At 41.1% G+C, this 22,845-nt stretch overlaps 1 protein-coding gene across 1 annotated transcript in view; it reads right to left on the minus strand.

Moving 5' to 3' along the window:
• Positions 1 to 22,845, minus strand: part of atp2a3 (ATPase sarcoplasmic/endoplasmic reticulum Ca2+ transporting 3) — a 56,911-nt gene that overhangs the window by 28,280 nt on the left and 5,786 nt on the right. Inside the window, exons 2-5 of the mRNA XM_030068415.1 lie at positions 16,042 to 16,059; positions 14,650 to 14,732; positions 9,009 to 9,113; positions 7,901 to 8,039 (exon numbers count right to left, since the gene is read on the minus strand). Coding sequence (XP_029924275.1) covers positions 7,901 to 8,039; positions 9,009 to 9,113; positions 14,650 to 14,732; positions 16,042 to 16,059 — 345 coding nt within the window. The remainder of the gene's footprint in view (positions 1 to 7,900; positions 8,040 to 9,008; positions 9,114 to 14,649; positions 14,733 to 16,041; positions 16,060 to 22,845) is intronic.

The following is a 22,845-nucleotide window of genomic DNA, read 5'->3' on the forward strand; positions in this document are numbered from 1 at the left end:
CGGATTTCCACCCTCCTCAAACTTTAAGAAAATCCATAACTGTGTGGATAGTTTCTCAGATAGTTAGTATGTACCTTATTTCCTTAGCCAACAGTCCAAGTAAATGCGGAAAAACAAGGCAAACCACTGCTGCTAAACAAGACATGATAGCTCATTTACACAGAGAGCTTTTCGAGGAGCTCGTGGACTTAGCAAGTCATGAAGGAAGTAATGGCAAGACACTTCAAGGAGGCTGATGAAGAATCTAAAGCTCATGTCAAAAGAGAAACAAATTGACTGTATGCACTCTCTTCTGTATTGACACACCTAAGAGATAAGAACTATTGGTTAAGAAACAGTAAACGTCCAGGAGCTAAGAGCACGAATGCCCTTACCTGCAGGAGAATACTGAAAAGAGTCCCCGTCTTTGAGTCTGCAATGCCAGAACTGATGAGATGCTACCGTCTTGGTCATCTACCAAAGCCAATGGGTCCTGGCAAGGTACAATACTCATGCCCGCTAATTATAAAGTGCTTTCATTATACTGAAAGAGATCACATACTAAATGAAACACCAAAAAAATCCAGAGGTAACTGACTCCCAGCTGAAGTGTTAGAGATTAAATCCTCCAGAATCAGATTTTAATAGGGTGTCATCAATGCTGTATGGCTTCATGATATTGCAGACATCAATGACTAGCATCTAGTACACCACAGAAATTAGCTACTGATTAGGCAGTAACTGACACCTGGTATATGATGAATCCCTCAATTGGGAATTTTTCTTTTTTCTGCTCAATATAAAGACCTTTTCAAGAAATAATTTTATTTTTGTCTCTAAAACTCTTCATTGATCTCTGTAGCATATGCAACGATATAATTCCAATTTTGCTGTCTGATCATAGGACCGTCTTGTGTACTTTTTCCACTAAGAGCTGGTCAACCTAGGGTTGCCTGTTGGTGTTTCAACACCACCCTACTTCAGAGTGAGACTTTCAAACAAGAACTTGAGAGCTTCAAATGTGGGTGGTGCAGTGAAAAGGTGCATCAGAAATAAAACAATATCCTTTGCGTCAAAGGTTACTAAAATTAGAAAACATCATATTGAGTTTCTGGAAACTGAATTTCCAGCACTAGAACAAAGCATGCTAATGAATATTTCATCTGAAAACATTCAATAGACTATTAGATGAACTTAGTGGTCTGATAAGCCAGGAAGCAGAATTCATTATTCATCACACCAGGCAGAACCACTACATGGACATTACTTGACCCAGCCAACTTCTTGGTTTGAATGGATTTACCTCCGCAATTATACATTGCTGTTTGACCCCAGGTTGGCCTTCAGCTGTTGAATAAGCTTAATTTTTCCATCAGTAGAGGTTAGTTTCCAATTCACTCAAATATTGCTGTTATTTCTCTTTGTTAAAGAAGGACAAGCCTCCAACTGAAGAAATGAAGTTAAATTCTACACTACGGTCTTGGTAACCCAGCTGGAGTGCTAAATGCATTATCTGGTCCATCATGACAAAACTGGGTTTATTATATCCAGACTAGCATTGCTTGCTTCATGTTATAAATTCAGCTCCAAGGTCAGAAAAACAAAGTGCAATTCTTTCAATAGATGCCGAGAAGGCATTTGACCGGCTTGATTGGTGTGATCTATGGTCGGTGCCCCAACACATGCCTCAGTGAAGGCTTTATTTCTCTGATCACGTTACTGTATGCTGACACTTCCACAATAGTGATACCAGGCAACATTTGCTCATCTATGTCTCTCAGTTTCCAGATCCTCATTACAGAGCTGCCCCATTTCTTTATTTGTGGATGATATTTTGATTTTCACCAACAATACCTTTATACTACTCTTACATCTCTAAAAAATCTTTGAGGTTTTTGGTGATATCTCTCAGTATAAAATTAACTGGGCAAAATGAGCATCAGGCCACTGGATAAATTAAGTTCAGATTGTTTTTAAGTTCAGCTTTCAGTTAATTCTTTGTCAGTTCATTGTCATCTATGGTTGTTTTCTCACAATGACCTGCATCAACCTGGTGCACCACCCTGGTCCCTGGTCTACATTTGGGTCCACTTGCCTGCTTGTTACAAATGGGTCCTTCCTCTAACACGCTTGGATTTATTAAGTTGACATATTAAAATTGTATTTCATGGTAAGAGCATTAATAGTATCTAATGCTGGGAGACTTCTTGTGTCATGGTGGCAGCAGAGACAACCTCGGATTACCACCCTCCTTCAACTCTAAGAAAATCCATGACAATTAACATATCCACATAACCTACCAAATTTGATATATTCCAACATTTCCCCTGAGTGAAACAGGACTTTGAGCCAATCATATTTTTTCACTGTGTGGCACAGTCCAGCTGAATCTTACAACAAATTTTTTCATCAATCTCCACTCCACTGATCTAATGCCCCAAAACCAAATGGTTATTGCTTCTATGGAGTCAGAGACTGTCAATGAACATTTCATAATGGTGGGAGAGCGGTAGCTTCTGATAAGACAAATGGTTTCATGCAGCCAAACACAATATTTGATGTAGAGAAGTGGAAAATCATCTCAAATGCTCTTCATTTCTTTCTTTCCAGAACAACAGACAGAGAAAAAGACCTGATGATTACTTTGTGCAAACTATGTCTCATTAACACCAACTGTTTTTTTTTTTTCATTGCTAATCTTAACAAAACCAAAGACTAACAATGAAGCTTTTCAAGGTAAGTACTGTCACATCTGACACCTTTTTGAACTTGTGTGAACAGCATAGCATTCCTTTCCTACGAACATCCTTCACTGGGGGACGACTTTCAAAAGTGGTCCCACACCTACAGTTGCTGATGGATTTCTCTGTGATGCTATTTCGTTATCTTTCTCTATTACCCTTCTCCAAACTACATAATCGCCCCATCACATCTGATCAATTTTCTGACACTGTGGTGGACTTTGTCACACTTTTTTTCCCTGCAGGGAGAGAGAGACAGGCAGGGATGGTGACACAGAGACAATAAACAAATACTGAGATGAAGCCAGGATTCTGTTCATACATTTGCATATTTCTGTAAAATTCACAGCACCGAGGCCCCACTCCATTTTCTCCATCTCCATCTCCCTCTCTCGCCTTGGGGTTGTGCACGAACAAGTGAGGGGGAGGTAGAGGGGTAGGAGAGAGATGTAGTGTTTGTGTAGGAGATGGCCGGGGGCATTAAGTTCACAGGAGCAGGCCAGGCTGAGGGCAGCAAAGAGAGGCTTTTCAAACGCCTACCCACAAAATTCTGCTTCCCTATGAACCCTCAACTTTTCTTTCATGCCCTCCCACAGACGCTCTCCATTTGCCGGAATAGAAATGTAAACCCTGATACAGTGGGAGCCTATTTTAGGGTGGGATCTGCACCCAGAAATGCCCCATAGCGTGCTAGACAAAACAGAATAGAGGTTCCAATGATGTACGTTTGTCGACCAACCTGGAAGTTATTTTAATCATCCCCTTACCAAATTGCCAATGGCTTTTTTTTTCCCCCAGATGGGTTTCAAAATTTTGGGAAAATAAGCTCCACAAACAAGCTCCCAAACATAGTAACAGAGTAATTCATAAAAGAATACACTTCTTATAAAAAGAAAAACATGCAATTAATATAGACAGAAAGCTAACGTTAGGCTAAAACAAACTTAATCGGTCAATACTGGCCTATCACAGATGTATCGGTATCAGAGTATCGGATATGTGCCAATATGAATACTTTTTTTAAAAAATAGAACATAATGCAAAAAAAGATGCTTGAATAATTTATAATTACTATAATAACTGATCGATCTTCCTTTTTCTTATATTAAGTATAATTCATAGTTTTAAATATACTGTTCTATTCTTGTGTTTTTATTCAAAGTTATTCATAATTATTAAATTTGCGGTGAAGATTATTTGACATCAGTGCTCTGATATCATTTTGGACAATAACGTGTTTTATTCAACTGTAAAATATCCTGTCTCCATTACACATCTTTGTTTGATAGCCCCATTTCAGGGATCATTGCAAAAAAATGTGTTTATGTACATACTGACCGAAATATCGATAGCAGATTTTTTTTACTCCTTGATATCAGTATCAGCCCCAAAAATCCAGCATCATTTGGGCTCTATTTGCTAGTTTGCATGCATGAACATGAGAAGTATGGAGCTGAGCAAGAATGTGAGTAAACGTGCTTGACATACCAATGTGTAGTTATTCTGACAGCTGTTGTAGTCTCAGTATAGAAACTTGTTAGAAACTTACTTTTTAAAGAGTTTTGGGCATTTCTGCTTTGACAGTCACAGTAGAGAGAGACGGGAAAGGCAGGGGAGAGAGAGGAGCTGACATGCAGCAAATGGCCTGAGGATGGATTTGAACCCAGGACACTGCAACCAGACTAAGCCTTAAAAAGTAGAACAAGCTCTACCAGGTGAGCTACTAGGTCGCCCCAGCAACTTACTTTTTAAAGCAAATAACAGCTTAAAATTGTGTGGTTGAGAGGTTGACGGGTGTAATTTGTGCCACAGAACAAAACGCCATCCCTCTTAGGTTTATGTTAACCACCAATTCTGTGTTTTTGGACAACAAACTGTAACCCACTATTGTTTGGATGACACTTCCCAGCAATAGGAGAAATCCGCCTGGCTACAAGGGCTAATGGTTATGAGTTTCAGTGTGGGAAAACAAAAGCTTCAGCACAAGCATAACTAATCACTGTGGTTGAGTATTCCTCACCAAATCTGAACACAGCACATTCTCCTCTGGTCAAAACACATGAGTAAGTTATCTGGTTAGGGCAGCCGGAGTTTCTCCTTCCATTTGGTAAAATTGGACTCCAAACAAAATCGGAAGGTCTTGCATAACATCCTGGCAGAGAGGTGCTCATTCACATGCAGGATAACCGTGACTGGTTATTGGGAACAGCTCATCACAGGTTTCCATCTCTTCAGGTCCTGTGTAAACCCTCTAGGAGTTCCTGAAAACCTGACCACTGGAGCCACTCCATTTAAGAAACCCAGGAAAGTTCCACTGGAGGCGCAAATCACAACTATGGCGTAACCAAAGCTGGCATGGCCGACAATGAACCTACAAGGAAGGCAAGCAGGCACGAGGCGTGGAAACTTGTGAGTAAATATATTCATGTTCTTTTCTCTCCACAAAAGCACTTGTGGTCAACAGTGTCCCTTTCCAATACCTACAAACAGCTTATTTTACCCCCTAGCATCAAGTTCCCATGGAACAAACACTAATCTGAAGTACAGGAAAGCCTGGGAAATCAATGGGGGAAAGGAAAATATAAATTTGTTTTCTTTGTCACCGAATCCCTGCATGTTTCAGTCAGGAGGTCTACACGTGCTGCAGGATCCCTGACACACATTTTCTGAGCGAGAAAAAAATGTGTGGTGTGCTACCTAGCTCAAGTGTTTACCACTGTTTAACACTGCTTAGCAACAAGATTATGTCAGAGACAACGAAGGGCTGGATATGCGATTTTTTAATCTTTTTTTCCTAAAACGTGCCAGGATGCAAAACATCAACACACTACTTCCACATCTCTGTGGAATTTCCTCTATGAGAAAGGTATTTGACAGTAAATACATACATATGGTAGATCCCATAACTGAAAGCTGGATTTCTACCTTTAACCAGCTCCTGTTCATCTGCACAACAGAGCGTCCCTCTAACTCAACATATAGCCTTCTTATGAAATGTTTGCTATGACAAAACATTAACACCCTCTAGGGCAGTGATGTAATGATAAATAAAAAGTGTTATCTATGGCCTCCAGGTGCTGATCATTATGACAAACAACCACCCAAAAAAACAAAACTGAATTATTTTTTTTCCCATAAAAGGTTATGCTCATACACCCTTTGTACAACCCATATTGTACAAGGAAATATCTGCAGATTGAGACTTTATTTAAGCTACATCATGCCTATATTTAGTAAAATATTCAAACTAAAGATACCATTATTTTACAGCTGCACAATTACATCAAACAAAAACAAAAATAAAAAAATTTGTTTACTTTAAAAAAATAAAAAGGTTTTCTTACTATAATGTAAATATGAATTTACATCAAGCCAAGAGAAAACAGCAGCTGACAAATCTAAAAGTGGATAATGTGAGTGGCGGTGGGGTTACCTTGTGCTATGCCCTTATTTTTGGGCTTTCAGGCAACTTCCACTTCTTACTTGTTTTACAATGATAATGGAAAGTGGGTCAAGTTGGTGCATGACCCCCCTTCTCACAAGGGGACAACCAGTGGGGGCCCCAGTACCAGCAGCCACTGAGAACAGGTGTGCATGAGAGACAGCGGGAGGAATAACATCAGAGCAGCTTTTCATTCAAACAGCAGATGGCTCATTTCACAACAAGAGCTGACCCATCGCGCAGACTTTCCACGGCCGACACTTCAAGTCACTTCAAGACCAGTCATGACTCTCTCCCCTCCGCATCGGGGTCGAAGGCGCCACTGAACTTCAACACCTCTTGTGCTTGAGCGGTGTTGTCATAGTGACACAGTTGGTGTTGTTTATGGTGACGATCACAGCGGTGGTGGTAGGGGGGTTTGTGAAGCTTCGGGTTGGTACATCCTACCTGTGTGGGCTTGTCTGTGTCTGGCTGTGTGTTTGTGTGTGTGTGTGTGTGTGTGTGTGTGTGTGTGTGTGTGTGTGTGTGTGTGTGTGTGTGTGTACAGCACGCACGTGTGATTGCAAACACTGGCTTGAACAAGCCCGAATTCCAGTGTACTATCTATCACGCAAACACACATATGGAAAAATGGGCTACTTCCTATTTTCCTACCAAACAAGGCAAACCACAATGTCTCTGCATGATAATAGTGGCAATTTAGTAAATTTGATTCCTCTTTTATTAAATGTTTCTGACAATGAATCTTCTGTGTGGGCAAGTCTGGAAAGCCCTCGGTGTTATTTAGTTAGTTGGAAGAGTTATTTTTCATTTTTAAATCGAACAGAACCAAGTCCTTGTTGCAACCAGCTCTCCTTTGCTGGTGCTGTGAAAGCCTTTGAGGCCGGGAGCGCAGCGGTTATGAATGAACGCTGCCATCTCTCCCGCAGATCCTGAGCTCTGCCTCCTTTCCCAGGCATCATTCTGCTACTTCTGAGGGGAATCATTAGCCAGGATTACAGTCACGAACCAGTCATATTGCGGGTGAAGCAATCCCCTTTATGTGTATGTGTGTACACTGTATATACAGTATGTGTGTGTGTGTGTGTTCGCACATTAACTCTGGCATACACAGATGTTCTGGAAGCAGAGTGACAACAAGACTATTTTTAGACAAGGCTGCCCACACATGGGTGAGTTTACAGCAGGGGAACGTGTGTGTATGTGTGTGTGTGTGTGTGTGTGTGTGTATGTGGGGGAGTGTGAGTGAAGCTGACAAACATCCAGCAGCGTCCAGGTGGTGAGACTGAGAGCATGGAAAGCAAAGGGAAGGGGAAAGCTGTGGAAAATTAAATAGGCCCCTAAATACGGGGGTGACCACAGCCACTTACACACAGTACCTCACACACACACACACACACACACACACACACACACAAAAACAGATACGCACCCAACTGGATACTAGCCCTGGCACCTGCAGGTCCAGAGAAAAGGCTCTTATGTAATCCGGTTTGAGATATTCCAATAGTGTTTCCAGACAATTTGGCCTGGTGGCGCGGGTTGTGTGAGTACATGTCTGTGTGTGTGTGTGTGTGTGTGTGTGTGTGTGTGTGTGTGTGTGTGTGTGTGTGTGTGTTAGCAGCAGTGGTACAGTACCAGGCCTACAGGCAGCTAGGTGCCAGAGCGAGTTAGAGTCCCCTCTCTAAGCAGACAGAGTGTAAATTTGGCTTGGCGAGCGATACCGCGTGTCTCTTACCTGCCACCTCCACTATGTCTCCTGGGACGATGTCTCGGGCTTTGATCCTCTGGACAGCCTTACGGTTCATGCGATACACCTTCCCCATCTCCGGCTCGTACTCCTTCAGAGCCTCAATGGCATTCTCTGCATTCCTTTCCTGTTGGTAGAGGTGCCAAGGGAAAAAACAAACAAACAAACAAACAAAAAAGAAACATCACAAAAGAAACCAAAGTCGTGCCAAGGATGAAACAGGCAGAGATTCTGACAAGACATTCCACCGAATCTCTTGAACTGAAAAGTTATCAGGAAACTGCGTGTCTTTCCATGTGAGGACGCCAGTGCAGCAATAAAGGTGTAACCACTGAAGAACAGAATAAAAGGGGATACGCAATATCTTTTGGCTTCTGCCAGCAGTCGTGTATTGTGGAGCTCGGCCTTGGTTTGAAGAGTGGTTGTATCCATGTGTTAGGCAGGAAATGTGTTAGTCCGCCACGGCCACAGCACACCAGTAAAAATATGCTCAAGCTGGATGGCTGATGTGTCCATTTATGCAGTTATGGCTGGCTGATAAGAAAAATATCATAACGTTCTTTAACTTAACAGACCTACTAGCCTTTGTAACCATGTAAATCCTAACTGGAAGTAAAAGCTGGGCAATACAGCAAAATCATATCAATATTGTGACAACAGACTAGATATCTAGGATTCTGGATATTGTAAAATCATAATATGATGCAAGTGTCTCTTCCTGGTTTAACAGGCTGCTCAGAGTAAAGGGATTCATTTTTTTCTGAATTTATAAGGCTATTGAAACTGTTCTAATATGTGCCAATCTGTGCCAATCAAATGATTGCTTATCAAAAATAACTTGGGTGCAAATATCTTATGAAAGTATCAATAGTCATCTCTACATTATTGACACAACATTGAGTGAAAGATATTGTGATATGTGACTTTGTTTGCATCACATGGCCCTAATTGGAAAAGCACAAGAGACATGCGCACGCACTCAGAGACACAGAAACACACACACACACACACACACACACACACACACACACACACACACACACACACACACACACACACACACACATATATATATATAATGCAGAGTGTATCTCACCTGCCAGACCCCAATAACGGCGTTGGCTATAAGGATGAGAAGAATAACAATAGGCTCGACAAAGGCGGTGGTGGTCTCCTCTCCCTCCTCAAACAGCGCCAACACCTAAAGAAAACACACACACACACACACACACACACTTATCATATTGTATCGTTCCTCCTTCAATTCCATGATGGTGCAGTCGATACTTGGGTATCAAGCCAGTATCAAAATTTGGAAAACAAAACCAATGCAAGCGTTTTTAGTGCCAGTAGTATTGACGCAACTTGATCCCTCACTCTGTAACTCAGTGTTGCTATTCTAGTGTTGCCTTAGCCCGTATTTTTAAATAGTGAAACACTGAAAGGTGCAGTCATGCTTACAGGACTGTAAAACTGTAAATCAAAATGAGAACACATGAAGGCTTGAGGCCAGTGTTGCTCTTGTGACTCCATGCTGTTATTCTAATACTGGTTGTATGTTTAAATACTTGAAACACAAGTTGTTGTTGCAGTGGTATCGAAGCAAGTATTGAGCATCATGGTATTTGACTGGTACTGATACCAACTACCAAAACTCTGGAGTCGTGACATCCCTAATACAGTTATATAATTTTTTTTGGAGGGGAGGCTTGCTCTGAAAAACAGTTGGGAGCAAAGAGAATGAATGCTGGTGCAGGAAAACCTAATAATGGCGGTCGACCGTTCAAGTCAATATTAACATTGTGGAAAATGAAAACGTTCCATCAGAATGAAATGTCACACAGGTGTTTCGACAGATGGGGCAAAGGTAAGCCTCACTGATCCCCTCTGACCTTACCAGCCACTATGAGATGATAAAGTCTGACTTAAGTATCCCCAGGTTCCCAACCCTCAAAACAGACAGGCGGGAGTCCAGTGAAATAGCCAGGGGGTCCCATTCGGCTGCAGTAAATACAGTTACTGGCCGTAAACAGAAGCCTTTCTCTGACTGAAAATGACTGCAAGGCTAAGATACTGTAGCTCACAGTGAAACAACAAGAGAAGACACACATTTACTAACATTTCTAATCAAGCAGGAGAAGCTAGTGCAAACTGCTTGGAAGGCAAGTATAAACATTTCTCATCCAGCAGGAAAAGCGAGTAGCAACAACTTGTCATGCCTCTGCAAGGCTTCTGGTCGGACAAACATCAGTTTAGCCTGTGTGGCTGTGTGCATCCAAACAAAACCAAATAATGCAGCTCAGGTTACCGACCCCTACTTACTGAGAATTTCCTTATAACTGTCAGTCCAAATCAGTAGATGTTTTTATTAATTTATCTGTGGAGGTTAAAAAAATACAAGCAGGAGCAAGAAGCCAGAAGAAACAAGGCAATAAGCAAAAAGCAACATGAAAAAACAACACGAGTGGCAGAGCAGCAGGGTGCCTAAAATGACGAGGAAAATTAAAATAATTTAAAATAACCCTCATGCAGGAAATTAAAAATCACAGGGGAAATTAAAACACTGGGATTTTACAGGAACCCACTCGACGGACTGAAAAGGTTTCCCTTGAGCTAATTCAGAGCTTTATCATTCTTATATAGAGACTGTTGACACTGCAGGGTAAGAGACACTGTGGTGTTATTTTAATATTTGCAAAAAAAAAAAAAATGCAGGTTGAGTGATGAAGTCATGGAAACATCGGCATAAAGTCAGTCACAACAGCCGAGGTGTGGCGCTACCTGTTGCAGGGATGCGAGTCCTGGCTGAGTTCAAGTCCAATAACTCCTCAGCTCTTAGATGGGTAGGAAAGTCACATTCAAATCATGATTTATATAAGGATTCAGAATGATCAACTTCTTCCTGTGGTGCTTTTTTTTTTTTTTTTTTTTTTAATAAGACTGCAGTATGTTCCCAAAAACAAGGCGAGGGTGGTTTGAACAGCTTGACAGTCATACAGTAGAGTGGCAACAGCACTGGAAGAGGGAGTGAAGCTGGGTCTTTTTCATCAAAACCTGTTATGTTAAAATGTCAAAAAAAAGGAAAAGACTACTTCTGGTGAGCTTAACTGTAAGAAAAATTTTTATTTGTCATAAAACCATTTTACCATAACAGGACCTGTGCAAACTTGATGTGATCCATATTATCAGGTGGTTTTACATCCGAGATCTAGGTCTGACAAAGGCAAAGATCTATATTTCCAAATGTGTAGAGCTGCAACTAACAATTAATTTTATTATCCAATAATCTGTGGATTATTTCCTTGATTGATCGATTAGTTGTTTGAGCCATAAAATGTCAGAAAATGGTGAAAAATGTTGATCAGAGCTTCCTGCAACCCAAAGTGATGTCCTCAAATGTGTTATTTTGTCCCAATCAATAATCCAAAACCCAAAAATATTTAGTTTACCCTCTTTAGAAAACTAAAGAAGCCAGAAAATATTATAATTTGTCTCTTTGTGAGTGCCAGTGTGAAATACATGACAGACCACAGCAACATCTTTTACTCTCCCTCACATAACTTAAAATCTTAAAAGTTTCTCAAAATTAAATTTTCAGGCTAAACTGTCATATACAGAATATTACATACTATATGCATGTAATCAACAAGGATCTCACAAACATGTTTGACGTGAATCTGTACCTGCACTTTTGCTCACCTGAAAATGGCTGCAATAATTGTTTCCTCATGTTTTACCAGATAAGCAACAAAAGAAGACAACTATGGCCTCAGCGCTGTGAAGATACACAGATTTCATCCATCGTCAGCACATGGAAATATTAACTCTAATGTCCCAATATTTTTACTTTTGACTTCTTGATAGCCAGATATGATGCTAATTCAATAATGGAAGCTGCTGTAATGACGTCTGAGTTTGTTTTTTTTTTTTTCCTACACTAGCAGCTTTGAACTAAATGACTACAACATAATGGGGCTGAAGACATGACAGAATGAGATCCCACATCATTACATGGCCCCTCCAGCACAGAGGTGACTTTATGTGTGTGTTTCCATTGTTTTGTCGGCAGCAGGTACAGAAACTGAAATGACTGCCGGACAACAGCAGCAGAGACAGAGAATAAGAAACAGCATGAGGGAAGCAGAGAGAAACATTATCACTAACAACGCTGCACAGCTTCGTCACATCACAGAAAAGTAGATTCTCCAGGCAGAGTGTTGAGCACCAGTGTGTGTGTGTGTGTGTGTGTGTGTGTGTGTCACAGCAGCTTGAGCCTGGTCAATAAAACACCACACACTGTCAGTTGGGACAATAATTCTCCCTCCTGACTGAGCTGAAATTGGAGGCAAGGATGGTGGCTGTAATAAACAAACAAATTAATTAACAAACAAACAAATAAAGACCTTTTGCACAATTCGAGCACATTCAGACAAGCATACAGAGCTCCTACTTTGCCAGTGTATTTGAGCTCTAATGGAAAGAAAACTGAGAATTCTGTCTTGTGGAAATTGAACTGCTCGCATTTACTAATCACAACCAGAAAATGCTACAAATAACTTCACACTTTGAGAAATCCACTGCTAAACCAGACACTGAAATGTAATTCCACAGTAGCTTCTGATATCAGAGCTACAACGGCAAAATAAACCTCTCTTTGTGGCTCTCAGCGCTGTACTCTTCACACTTCACATGCATAACTAAACATGGAGACACATGCCAACAGATGGCTGATTATATCTGAATGCCTCCAGAGTTTTTTGATCATTGCGGTCTTTGACCAAAAGGAAAAATGATTAATTCATATCAAAGTCACATGGGGGAAAAAAAAAAAAAAATTATCCACACGGCCAGCTATTTCTCAAAAACTCAAAAGACACAAGATCTATAACAGATCCATAATTCTCGCTTGACTTTTTAACTCCCCTCCTGCATGTTGCTGAACGCCCAAACATTAACTCAATGGAAAAAGAAATAAAAGACCAGCCTTCCCTCTTCCTTGAACTCAAAGGGAGGAAGTGCGCTGATTGTTCCAGGTGGCCAGTGCAGCTTTATGTGTAGCTCTGCTCTCTTAGCCCCTACCTGAGAGCCACAACTTAGAAACTGCACTGACAAGATGATATGGAGGATGCTCTGCGACTTATGGAGCTCACAAGCACATCAAAAACATCTCGCCTTTTTGCTGTAACTTCTCTTCCAAGTTCAATGCTAATTAATGTGTTTATTTAAAGCAGCCTAACCTGACCTGTGTTGCCTGGTTACAGGTTATAAGCCTCACTCTTATGTCATGCAAAGCAGGCAGGTGAGTCCAAGATCTCAATTTGAATATATTCAAAAGGGCAGACAAATGAGTTCCAGGTTAATGTTTAATTCTCACTCTCATTCACACAACTCCTGCCACTCCTTGAATATACTGGTGACATCAGGCACACTGAGAAAACACATGAATCACATGAGAGAACATAGAGGCAGGTAAAGGTCCTAGATTGGGCTAAACAATTAATCAAAATATTGAAACTTGCGATACAGTCAGCTGCAATATCCAAATTGCAGGAGTGGCATTTTTTCGATAGAGGTATAAAAAAATGTGTCAAAACAGCATTATAATGAAGTATTAACGTGGTAAAGAGCTGTCCTGGCCTACAAATTGTATTCTTCTGATATAAGGAAACATGTTTGATTGGTACAGACCCCAGCAAAAATCACATCATTATTATGTTAATAGTTTTTTTCAGTGAAAATGAAAATTATGCAGCAAAAATTAGCACTAAAATCATATTGAAATTGCAATTTCTGTCAAAATAACTTCAATATGATTTTTTTTTTTTTTTTACCATATCATTCAGGTTTAGTCCTATAAATCTAGTAATTTCGATTTGAAGTTAGATCAAGTCATGGGGAATTTCACCAGGTTGAGCAGTAAAACCCTTCCAGTAAGATATTATAAAGCATTATGAGAGGTGCAGCAGTGGAACAAGGGCCGTGCTCCACTATAAACAGCACTTAAATTTTAAGTAAGGACAGCCCAATTTACATGAGGGAAACTAAGCCCACACTCCAAACCCCTGCAGTTACAGCCCACGCCTGGACTACGAGCCTCTTGCTTTGGAAAAGCAGGAGCAGCAAAAGAACAGTGAGAGAAGATATATTGTGTCATATACATTTTTAGAGCGACTTTCCTACTCTCTGAAATAGCACAGCAATTCCATCCCGAGGCAGCAGGGACGTACTGTAATAGATGGAAAAAAAGTTATTATGTAGTCAGGATTCCCCACTCCACCCCTCACCACCCTAAGGGCTGTAACCAGGGCCACCATTTGAGGCATTGCGGCTTAGAGAGTTCTGATTGATGGTTTTGTTTCCAATGAAGCTGAATCACTCAGCCTGTTCCCCCTACTGAGAGCATATCAACACTGGGTGGGGAGAAGAAAGCCTTTACACACGTTTCCACATGAAACAGGACCACAAAGTGGGTTGTGCAATGTTCTTGCATGGAAATAGCTCTCTAAAGTAAAGTGACATCTATTAGATTAGGAAATTACATGGCTGAAGTCCAACTTGGGTCCCAGTGCACAACCAGTGCAGACCTGCTACTCCAAGGTCACCTAAAAATCCTGTTAAGCAAAGCATTTTAACATCAAGAATCATGGGCCATTAACCAGCCAATATGAACTCTGCATAGAAATAAGAGCAGTGGTGTTGTTAATGATCGGCATTTTCCGTTGCCAAGTCATACTTACAAAGGAGACGCAGGCAGCTAGCAGCAGGATCCTGACCAGGAGGTCCTCAAACTGCTCCACCACCAGCTCCCACAGGGACTTGCCTGCAACATGCATAGTCAAAAACACTGTTCACAGACGCAGCTGAGACAATCATGAATAAAACTGGATTCAAAGTTACTGTTAATGTGTTGTCTTATCCCAGACAGGGTTTGAATTAAGCCAGGTTACTTCTGGATTAAGGAGTCCTTGATTAAATATAAAGTGATAATTCATCAGAACCATGTTTTCCTGGATTTGGTAAGAGCTTTGATGTGAAGGGGTCATTGCTTTGGTGTTGTGCACTCAGTCTAGCTGCTAGACTTGTACAATAAGAAAGATTCTGCTGCTGTCTCAAATTTATCACAAACAACCTACAGTTGTTGCTTCTATACAAATAAAACACATCATTTACACAGGGTTTTTCAGGGTAAAAGCCACCCTACCCTCAGTTTAAAATAGCAAATGTGAAAGCTTCCATGAAGTGGCTATAGGATGTATCAATTGGTGATGGAGAGAATCAAAATGGACATTATTATTATTATTATCATTATTATCATTATTATTATTATTGTTATTATTATTATTATTATTATTATTGTTGTTGTTGTTGTTGTTGTTGTTGTTGTTACTGTTATTGTTATTATGTTAACTCCAAACCTGATGATACTCATAAAACCTGGAGTGGAACTAGGAAAGCCCAGGCTTGGATGTGTATTGTTTCTCTGCTGATAAACAGCAGTAATCTAAAGTTAAGCCAGCTTCCTGGGAGGTTTAATTTAAACCTTCATTTACCTCACAACAGTAATCTTAGAGCTGGAAATCAAATAATTAAAATCTAGATTAAGATAGATGTAAGACTATTTCAATCCGCGAGTTATTCAAGTTCTCAAGGGCATTTCAATCTATGCCGAGGCTTAATTCCTGTCTGAGAAACCGGCTCATAAGCCAGAGATATACTTGCATTTTGCATAACGGCAGCTTCATGTATCCTGCTCCTAATGGACGCAGGAGACGTGAGGCAGCAAGTACATCTCCGGCTTTAGTGTTCAGCAGAAACAGACTGTACACACGGACTCACAAGGTGCTGTTATTCTAAAGGGTCTCAAGGATCTGTAAGGTGTACACTGACTTAGCTTTTTTAGTCAAGATGTACATACTAAGCAGCTGTGTTATGTGTAAAAGAAGACTTCTTTACTCCCCCGTATTGACAGAGGAGCTGCGGTGTGTGTGTCCATGGGTGGAATGCTGCAGCAGTGTACACTCTCAAAGTTTACCTCTCAGTCCAAAGAAAACAACAGATCCTGGCTCAAGACAATTAATCAGCTAGTAAAGGGAGGAGGATCTCTCTGCACTGGAAAAATCAATATTTACCTTCTTCGGCTGGGAGCTCTATGGATGTCACACCGTGCCAGTTGTAAAGGAATTGGGCGGAGAAGGGGGGGTGGGGTGGTGAGAGACAGAGAGAGACAGAGAGAGACACAGAGAGAGGGAGAGAGAAAAAGAGCAGTTATTACATCTGATTAACTCAGTCTCAGACTTTGAGATGCATCGACACGTACACACATCTCTGCAGAATAGTTCCTCTCGGTTATGATGATTAAATGTTCGATACAGGAAGGCGGTGCGCCATCACATTTTTGTTGCTGTTGTTTTTTTTTTTGCTTTCAAAACTGAGGATTAGTTGGAGGATTAGTGTCTGCTGTCATACAGTAATTGACTTGACTTGAACAACTCCACTCCAGGCTTTCCTTTTGAGATAAATTATGCCTTATGAATTCTCAATTCAGGATGTTCTTTTTAATTTTTAACTTCAAATTAAGCACCTACAGTCTGGCCTCCAGTAACAGCTCGGCTGCATTATTAGTGTCTGATAACACTGAACACAGCTACTGTAATAATGAACAGCACTGAGCTTCACTCTACACAGACCTATCCAAGGCCTTTGATACCAATAGCACTGCTCATTGTGTGCTCTTATAAAAAGGTTAACTGACACTGCTGTTGCCTGCAAATGATTTCAAATTTATTTGTAGATGGAACTCAGCACATCTTCGATGAAGTGGATGAAGGTCACTTAGTGTCTTATTGTGAAAAAAAAAAAAAAACGAAAAAAAAACCGAAAAGTTTTACCTCAGACTTCACATCTTGACTCAGTTCTATTTTCTGTCTTTATAAATAAAACTGAGTTATGTTAACACTTGCAATTAATTTTGTTTTATGGATAGTATCTGTCTTTATTCTAATTGGAAATATACTAAGATATAACATACGAATGGAGGTCTTTTCAGTGTTTTGCAAACATAAATATAAATATTTTAGTTAGGGTGGTATTTAATTATTTGACTAAAAACACCCTTATAGGCAAAAGCAGACACAACACTAAACTCTGGTCAACAGTCCAACTGCTCTAATTTGAATGAGTTCAACCTGCTTAGTGGAGGCTTCCCAATTGAAATGGTGCAAAATGACTAGAGGATATTAGCTATTGATAAGTTAGAGGAGCCAATCAAAGTCTTGGAGACAGCCTATAAAAAATTGTTAGATTCTTGAAAATGCAAAAACTTTAAATTAAACCACTGAAACAAAATGAAATGTCAACTATGTGTACATTAACCATCTTTGATCAAATATGCATCTAAATAGAGGAATTTTCAATAGAGCCCCTTAAAATTTCTTCAACTTATTTCTTATTTTTGGTGTGGCTGAACGTGCCATAAGACAGATACCAATGACTTCTTTGTACTCTAAATGCATCTTACATTATTAAATCCCTCGGCCCCAGGATCAGTGATCAGCTGCATTAAAGCCAATGTTAACAAACAGATGGAAAATGTGAGCTGCAAACTTGCCTCTCAGAATAGAAATAAATCTTGTTTTCTTGCTGAGAATAGCTCAGCCAAGCAACACTCTTTTCCTATTCATGACTATGGTGATGTAATTGATATTCACACTGCAGCCCCAGTCCTTCAGCTGCTGGACAGAGTTTATTTCTCAGTCTCAGTGGTCAGTGCACTAGTCGGCCCCGGCAGTAATAAATGGATTTTGCATGAATTTGTGGAAACCAGAGAACAGCAGCTCAGTTTGTTGCTATATTCTTTTACATAACCTTGTCATTTTTTAATAAAATAATAATTTTTCATCTGAAAATTAAGCCGAAATTTGGCATTTTAAGATAGGCTCAGCAAGCAGAGCCTGTTGTTATCAACTCAGATGTGATGAACAGAACACAACACCCACCACAGACATGAGTCACTGCTGCATGTACAAAACAAATCAGTCATGTTCTAAAAACATTCAAATTGACAAGTACTGTTGATCAGTGCCGCCACAATGAAACACAGGCCTGTTTAGTCATGTCATCTGTCAGGTCCTCATCAAGTCTAACACAGAGCTACGACCAAACGGGGCCAGTGCCACAAACAACATCAATCACATCTCAAAAAGTTGAAGAGTGATGGAAACAAACAAATCTGACGGACAACTTAGTGTTTTGAAGTTTTTCATGTGTCTGCTATAACTAAACCCACAGAGGCCAGGCAAAGAGAAACCTTATATATTTTTCTTGAAACTCGTCTCTCCTCGGTCTCAGCATCACACATCTTCAAGGATAGTTCTGGTGTTTTGTCGTTTTTTAAGTTGGTGCCAATCATCTAGGTTGACCCTCCCCTTTCCATTATTCCTTGTTTGTTTACATGCATTCAGTGTGTTCAAGATATCAGGCCTTGTTGTCCTCCCCTCAGAAGAAGCCATGGGGAAAAGTGAGGAAAAAATTTATTTAATAAATTTGTAAGATTCTGGTCACACTTTTTGAGTTTTAGGGTCACAGAATCGAAAACACTCAAATAATCACAGTGCCTTGCACAACACACCTAGGTCAAATCAAACTGCACTGAAACCGATCGGTCAATAGGGATGTGTTCTGCCAGAAAGTAAAAAGACACCTGTTCACCCAAAAACACTTCCTGGAATTTACTGAGTCAAATTAAGAGGAACATTCCTAAAATTCCAACTGTGTGGATGACATGCTTTTTTTTTTTGTTTGTTTGTTTGTTTTTTCTACATGAACCTTGTGGTTAAAAACTGTGTGATGTAGATCTACCGTCTTCGGTTTGAGATATTTTACGGGTGAAATGTCACTAAGTCACTAAGTATTGTTTGGTTACAATTTTTGTTTTATCCTTATTGATGGTGCAGAGGTGAGTGCCTCAAAGACTCTCAAAGAATACACCTGACTTTCATCGAAGAGGAAGCAAAGCAGGTTTCTGCCAAGAAAAACTCACTGAAAAACATTGAACAAACTTCATTATCATGTGCATGCCTTTTTATTTAGGGTATTTTTCTTAGCTGGGTCGGGGGGTTATTTTGTTTTGGATTTATTTCAAAGCTAGGTTTGAGAGGTGAGAAGAAGAAGCCCAAAGTGATTCACATAACAAATGAAAACAAGGAACAGAAGACATAAAATTTGTAATTATAAAAAGTTAATATGAGAGAATAACACAGGCAAAAAGAAATAAAATACCAAAGTAAAAAGTTTTAAAAACATAATTGCATAGGGCACGTACTGTAAAATGATTGGGGCAAATGCAAACTAGAAGCAGACAGTAGTAAATGGGCTACAACTCCAAATAACACCAGTATTCTCCCACAAGCAGTGGAAACCTCGTGTTCCTCGGCGTGTTTTGACCAGACTGCAGCAGTGAGGTTCGGAAAGCTGCGCTGCACGGCCATCAAACGTGACCCTGTGGAGAGAGGAGCTGGAAAGAGGAAGGGCCATGACGTGAGCCTGCAGTATCCCTCCAAAAACAAAAACCCTACAGCCACTCGCGCTACACGTGCCTCTGATGGAAAGAAAAATGATTTCACATCACGACCTCTGGAGTCACTCGAGTGCTTCATAATCGAACGTGTTGTTCCATGGTCAAGAGAGAGCAACAGCAATCAGGGAATTGGCCAGCCGTTGCCAATGGCAACAAAAAAAACATCTTTGAACATTTTGGGATGAAAACAGCCTGTAATTTGTATTTGTTTAAAAAAAAAAAAAAATCGAGGGGAAAGCGAAGCGGATTGTTTCAAGACAAACAGCCTATTTAAGAACACAGAAGCCTCTTCTCCTTTTCCAACAATCTGCTATTTGAGTAGGCAGCATGAAAGGCCATGGCAAAACTTTGATTTCATAACGCCTTCAGTCAACCCTGCATATCATCTCGCCAATATTAGAATCTGAAATGCATAATCCATTAGACAACAACTTTCTTGGGAAGACTCTGACCCTTGTGCAAGAGTCTCCCCATGGCTCCATGAACGGCCATCACCAGCCTGTGTAATAATAGTTGATGAGTCATTGTGAATAGGTTTTCAAACTTGCTGTCTGGTGGGTTTTCAGAGTTCAGGTTGGACACGGTTGAACTCACAGCGGACTTCTGGCTGCACTCTGCCAGCAGCAGCAGAAATGAGGGAGAGAAGTGGGTCCTGCTGTTTTCCGTGCTCCACCAGTCTGACATAAGCCCTTTTCCCCCATTACTGTGCCTCCCTACTTGTATAATGTTTTTATGGCAGACAGGCTGGCTGTAACTCTCGCTGGAGACAAAGACAGGCCGACTGGGAGGACGAGACAGGCGAAGGAGAGACAGAGAGAGGGTGAAAGAGAGAGAGGGAGAGAGAAAAAGAGAGAGGGAGGGAGGGTTAGGGCTGGAGGTGTTGAACGGGGTTCCCCGGCTTCCCTCTGCCAAGGATTCCCTCACAGTCATCTGGGTTGTGTCAACCCAAGGCCTGCCCAGGCACATTCCTGAATACTGACTTCACCTCTCTTGCTCTCTCTTGCTCTCTCTCTCTCTCTCGCTCACTCGCTCTCACCCCAGCCGCTCCCCTCTCCTCCTCTCTCCCAGGCCAGACAATGAATAAAAGAGCCAGCTTGTTTACACGCAGCTGCAGTGTGAGCGCTGCAAGAGCAGAGGGGAGACACTTCCTGGAGACCGTTGCCAACAACAGCGGGGAGTTCATTTCTGCGTCCAGAGAGTCGGGAAAGGAGGGGGAGCAGGAAACTCGCCATCTATCTATCAGCACCGCAAATGATCTGCTGATAAAGGAGCTTTCACTGCACACCTCCCCACCCCCTCCCTCTTCCCCTCTTTCTCTCTGTCTCTAGTCTGACAGAGTCTATTAACAAATTACAGGCCAGATTATTAGGGCCCCAAATAAACATCACATCTGAGTATGGTTAGGCAGTAATAACAAGCCGAGAAGTTCAGGCCCTCTTGTGTAAACTGCAAATATGAGAAAGTTTTCAGAAAGAGTTACCATGGCTACTTGGCTGTATGAACGCTCTTGGAAAAATAGTGTTTCACTAGGTAATGTGCCAGTATCTATCAAAATTTACCAAGAATAACTGTTATGTAATCAACAGGGCCTTGATACAGAACGCTCTTGACTCCAGGCGTCCACAGGACCACAAATTTGGATGAGAACATGCTCACTTCTGGGTTTCTCACACTGATTAGAAGACAGTTCGCCATGAGATGTAAGTATTTAGGCAAACAGATGATCCTCCAAACAAATAGCTTGCAACCGATCAGTTAGTCGTGGTTTGGGCAACAGGAAGGTAGGTGCATCCTGCTAGTGAGACCGGTGCTGCTGAGTGACAAAAGGTGCAGGGAACCATGGGGAATGTGAAATAGGACTATAAATGCTGCGGTGATAACCTGTAATGACATGCTATACCTCCCTGAGCCCACTCACTCTCCTAATGAATTCTCCCGCTGGAAAAGGTCTGAATGCATTAACCGTATCAAATGTGAATTATAAATGCACTCCTTTCTCCTGCCTAACCCGACTGTCTCTGTTACACAGGGGCATCGCAGATAAAATGTCTCTGGTCCAGCAATGCCAGATTCTCCTTCATTTGCATAAATGTCAGAGGAGGGTTTCTCCTCTCTGAGGAAATCGCTTCCAACCATGTCAAGTGGGTGCGTGTCATTGGCTATCTTTACGTATCTTGGCCAATCACCGGTCTCGCCACCCACCCTTTAGGTCAGAACGGAAGCAGAAGGGGAAGTGCTACCACGTCACTAATCATTTCTCTCCTGTATAATGAAACAAGGACAAGGAGCCCTGACATGCAGCTACTCCCATTATTGAAGACAATCATGGTTTCACGCTGGATTAAAGTGGAGATAAATACAAGAATCATCTGATGTCCAAATCTAGAACTACTTTTGCATATCAACAAAAAGTAGTTGTAAGTGTTACAAAGTATTAGAAATTGATTGCAGTTAGTTTTCATTTTCTATAAATTGCATACATGTATTCACAGACTTTAAATGCCTTCTAAATGAGTTTTTCCACTTACATATTTTTGGGAAATAAACTTTAATGAAAGATTTTAAGGCTTCACATTTTAAAAATGCTAAATGGCAGCAAAGTGCTAAGGAGCGTCCTGTCCCTTGTGCTTTCTGTTCACAGCAAGGCCGACACATCAAGGCTCCCATGCTGTTTTCAGTGTAGTGTTGCATACACTCGACAAAATGAGGGGAAATGAAGCAAAGAATGTGTTGCCATGCATAAAGCAAAAATAAAGGAGACAAATGGAGGGAAGGAGAGGTGTCAGGTGCCACTGGTCCTCAAAATGCAGGAGACACAAAGACCTAGAACTGTCAATTAACAATGTTGCTCAACCACGCTGCTCTGAGCTGGAACAGCCACAAGCTCTGTTATGTGAAATAAACTCATATGCAAGCTTGTAAAGGTTGTTTCAAAGTCAAGATTTTGTCCTTTTTCGTCAGCCACGCCAGGAAAAGACATCAAGATTCAGCTCGACTGCTGCTGTGGCCCTGATGGGGGTCACCAGGCCGGGAGCAGCCAGGGCAAAAGGGCCTGGATTTTCCCTTGCTACGTTGTATGGGACTGTGCAGGCTGAGGTAATCCTTCAACACTTCTCACCAAGAGTCCAACAACAACAACAACAACAACAACAACAACTATTGGCTCTTGACTGATGTAATGGTGTGCTCTATCAGTGCATGTGCACCAAATAATTTAGTTGCACACTGTACTGCAAACTGTTTTTTTATGTGCATCTGGTCCCTGGCAGCATGCATACACACCTCCAGGTTTAAATAAACACTGCAAGTTCACCAAAACTAGTCTTGTTCCACTTATTAGGCCTACCTTGTACAGTAA

This window comes from Myripristis murdjan, chromosome 14 (genome assembly GCF_902150065.1).
Source record: "Myripristis murdjan chromosome 14, fMyrMur1.1, whole genome shotgun sequence".
Classification (NCBI taxonomy): Eukaryota; Metazoa; Chordata; class Actinopteri; order Holocentriformes; family Holocentridae; genus Myripristis; species Myripristis murdjan.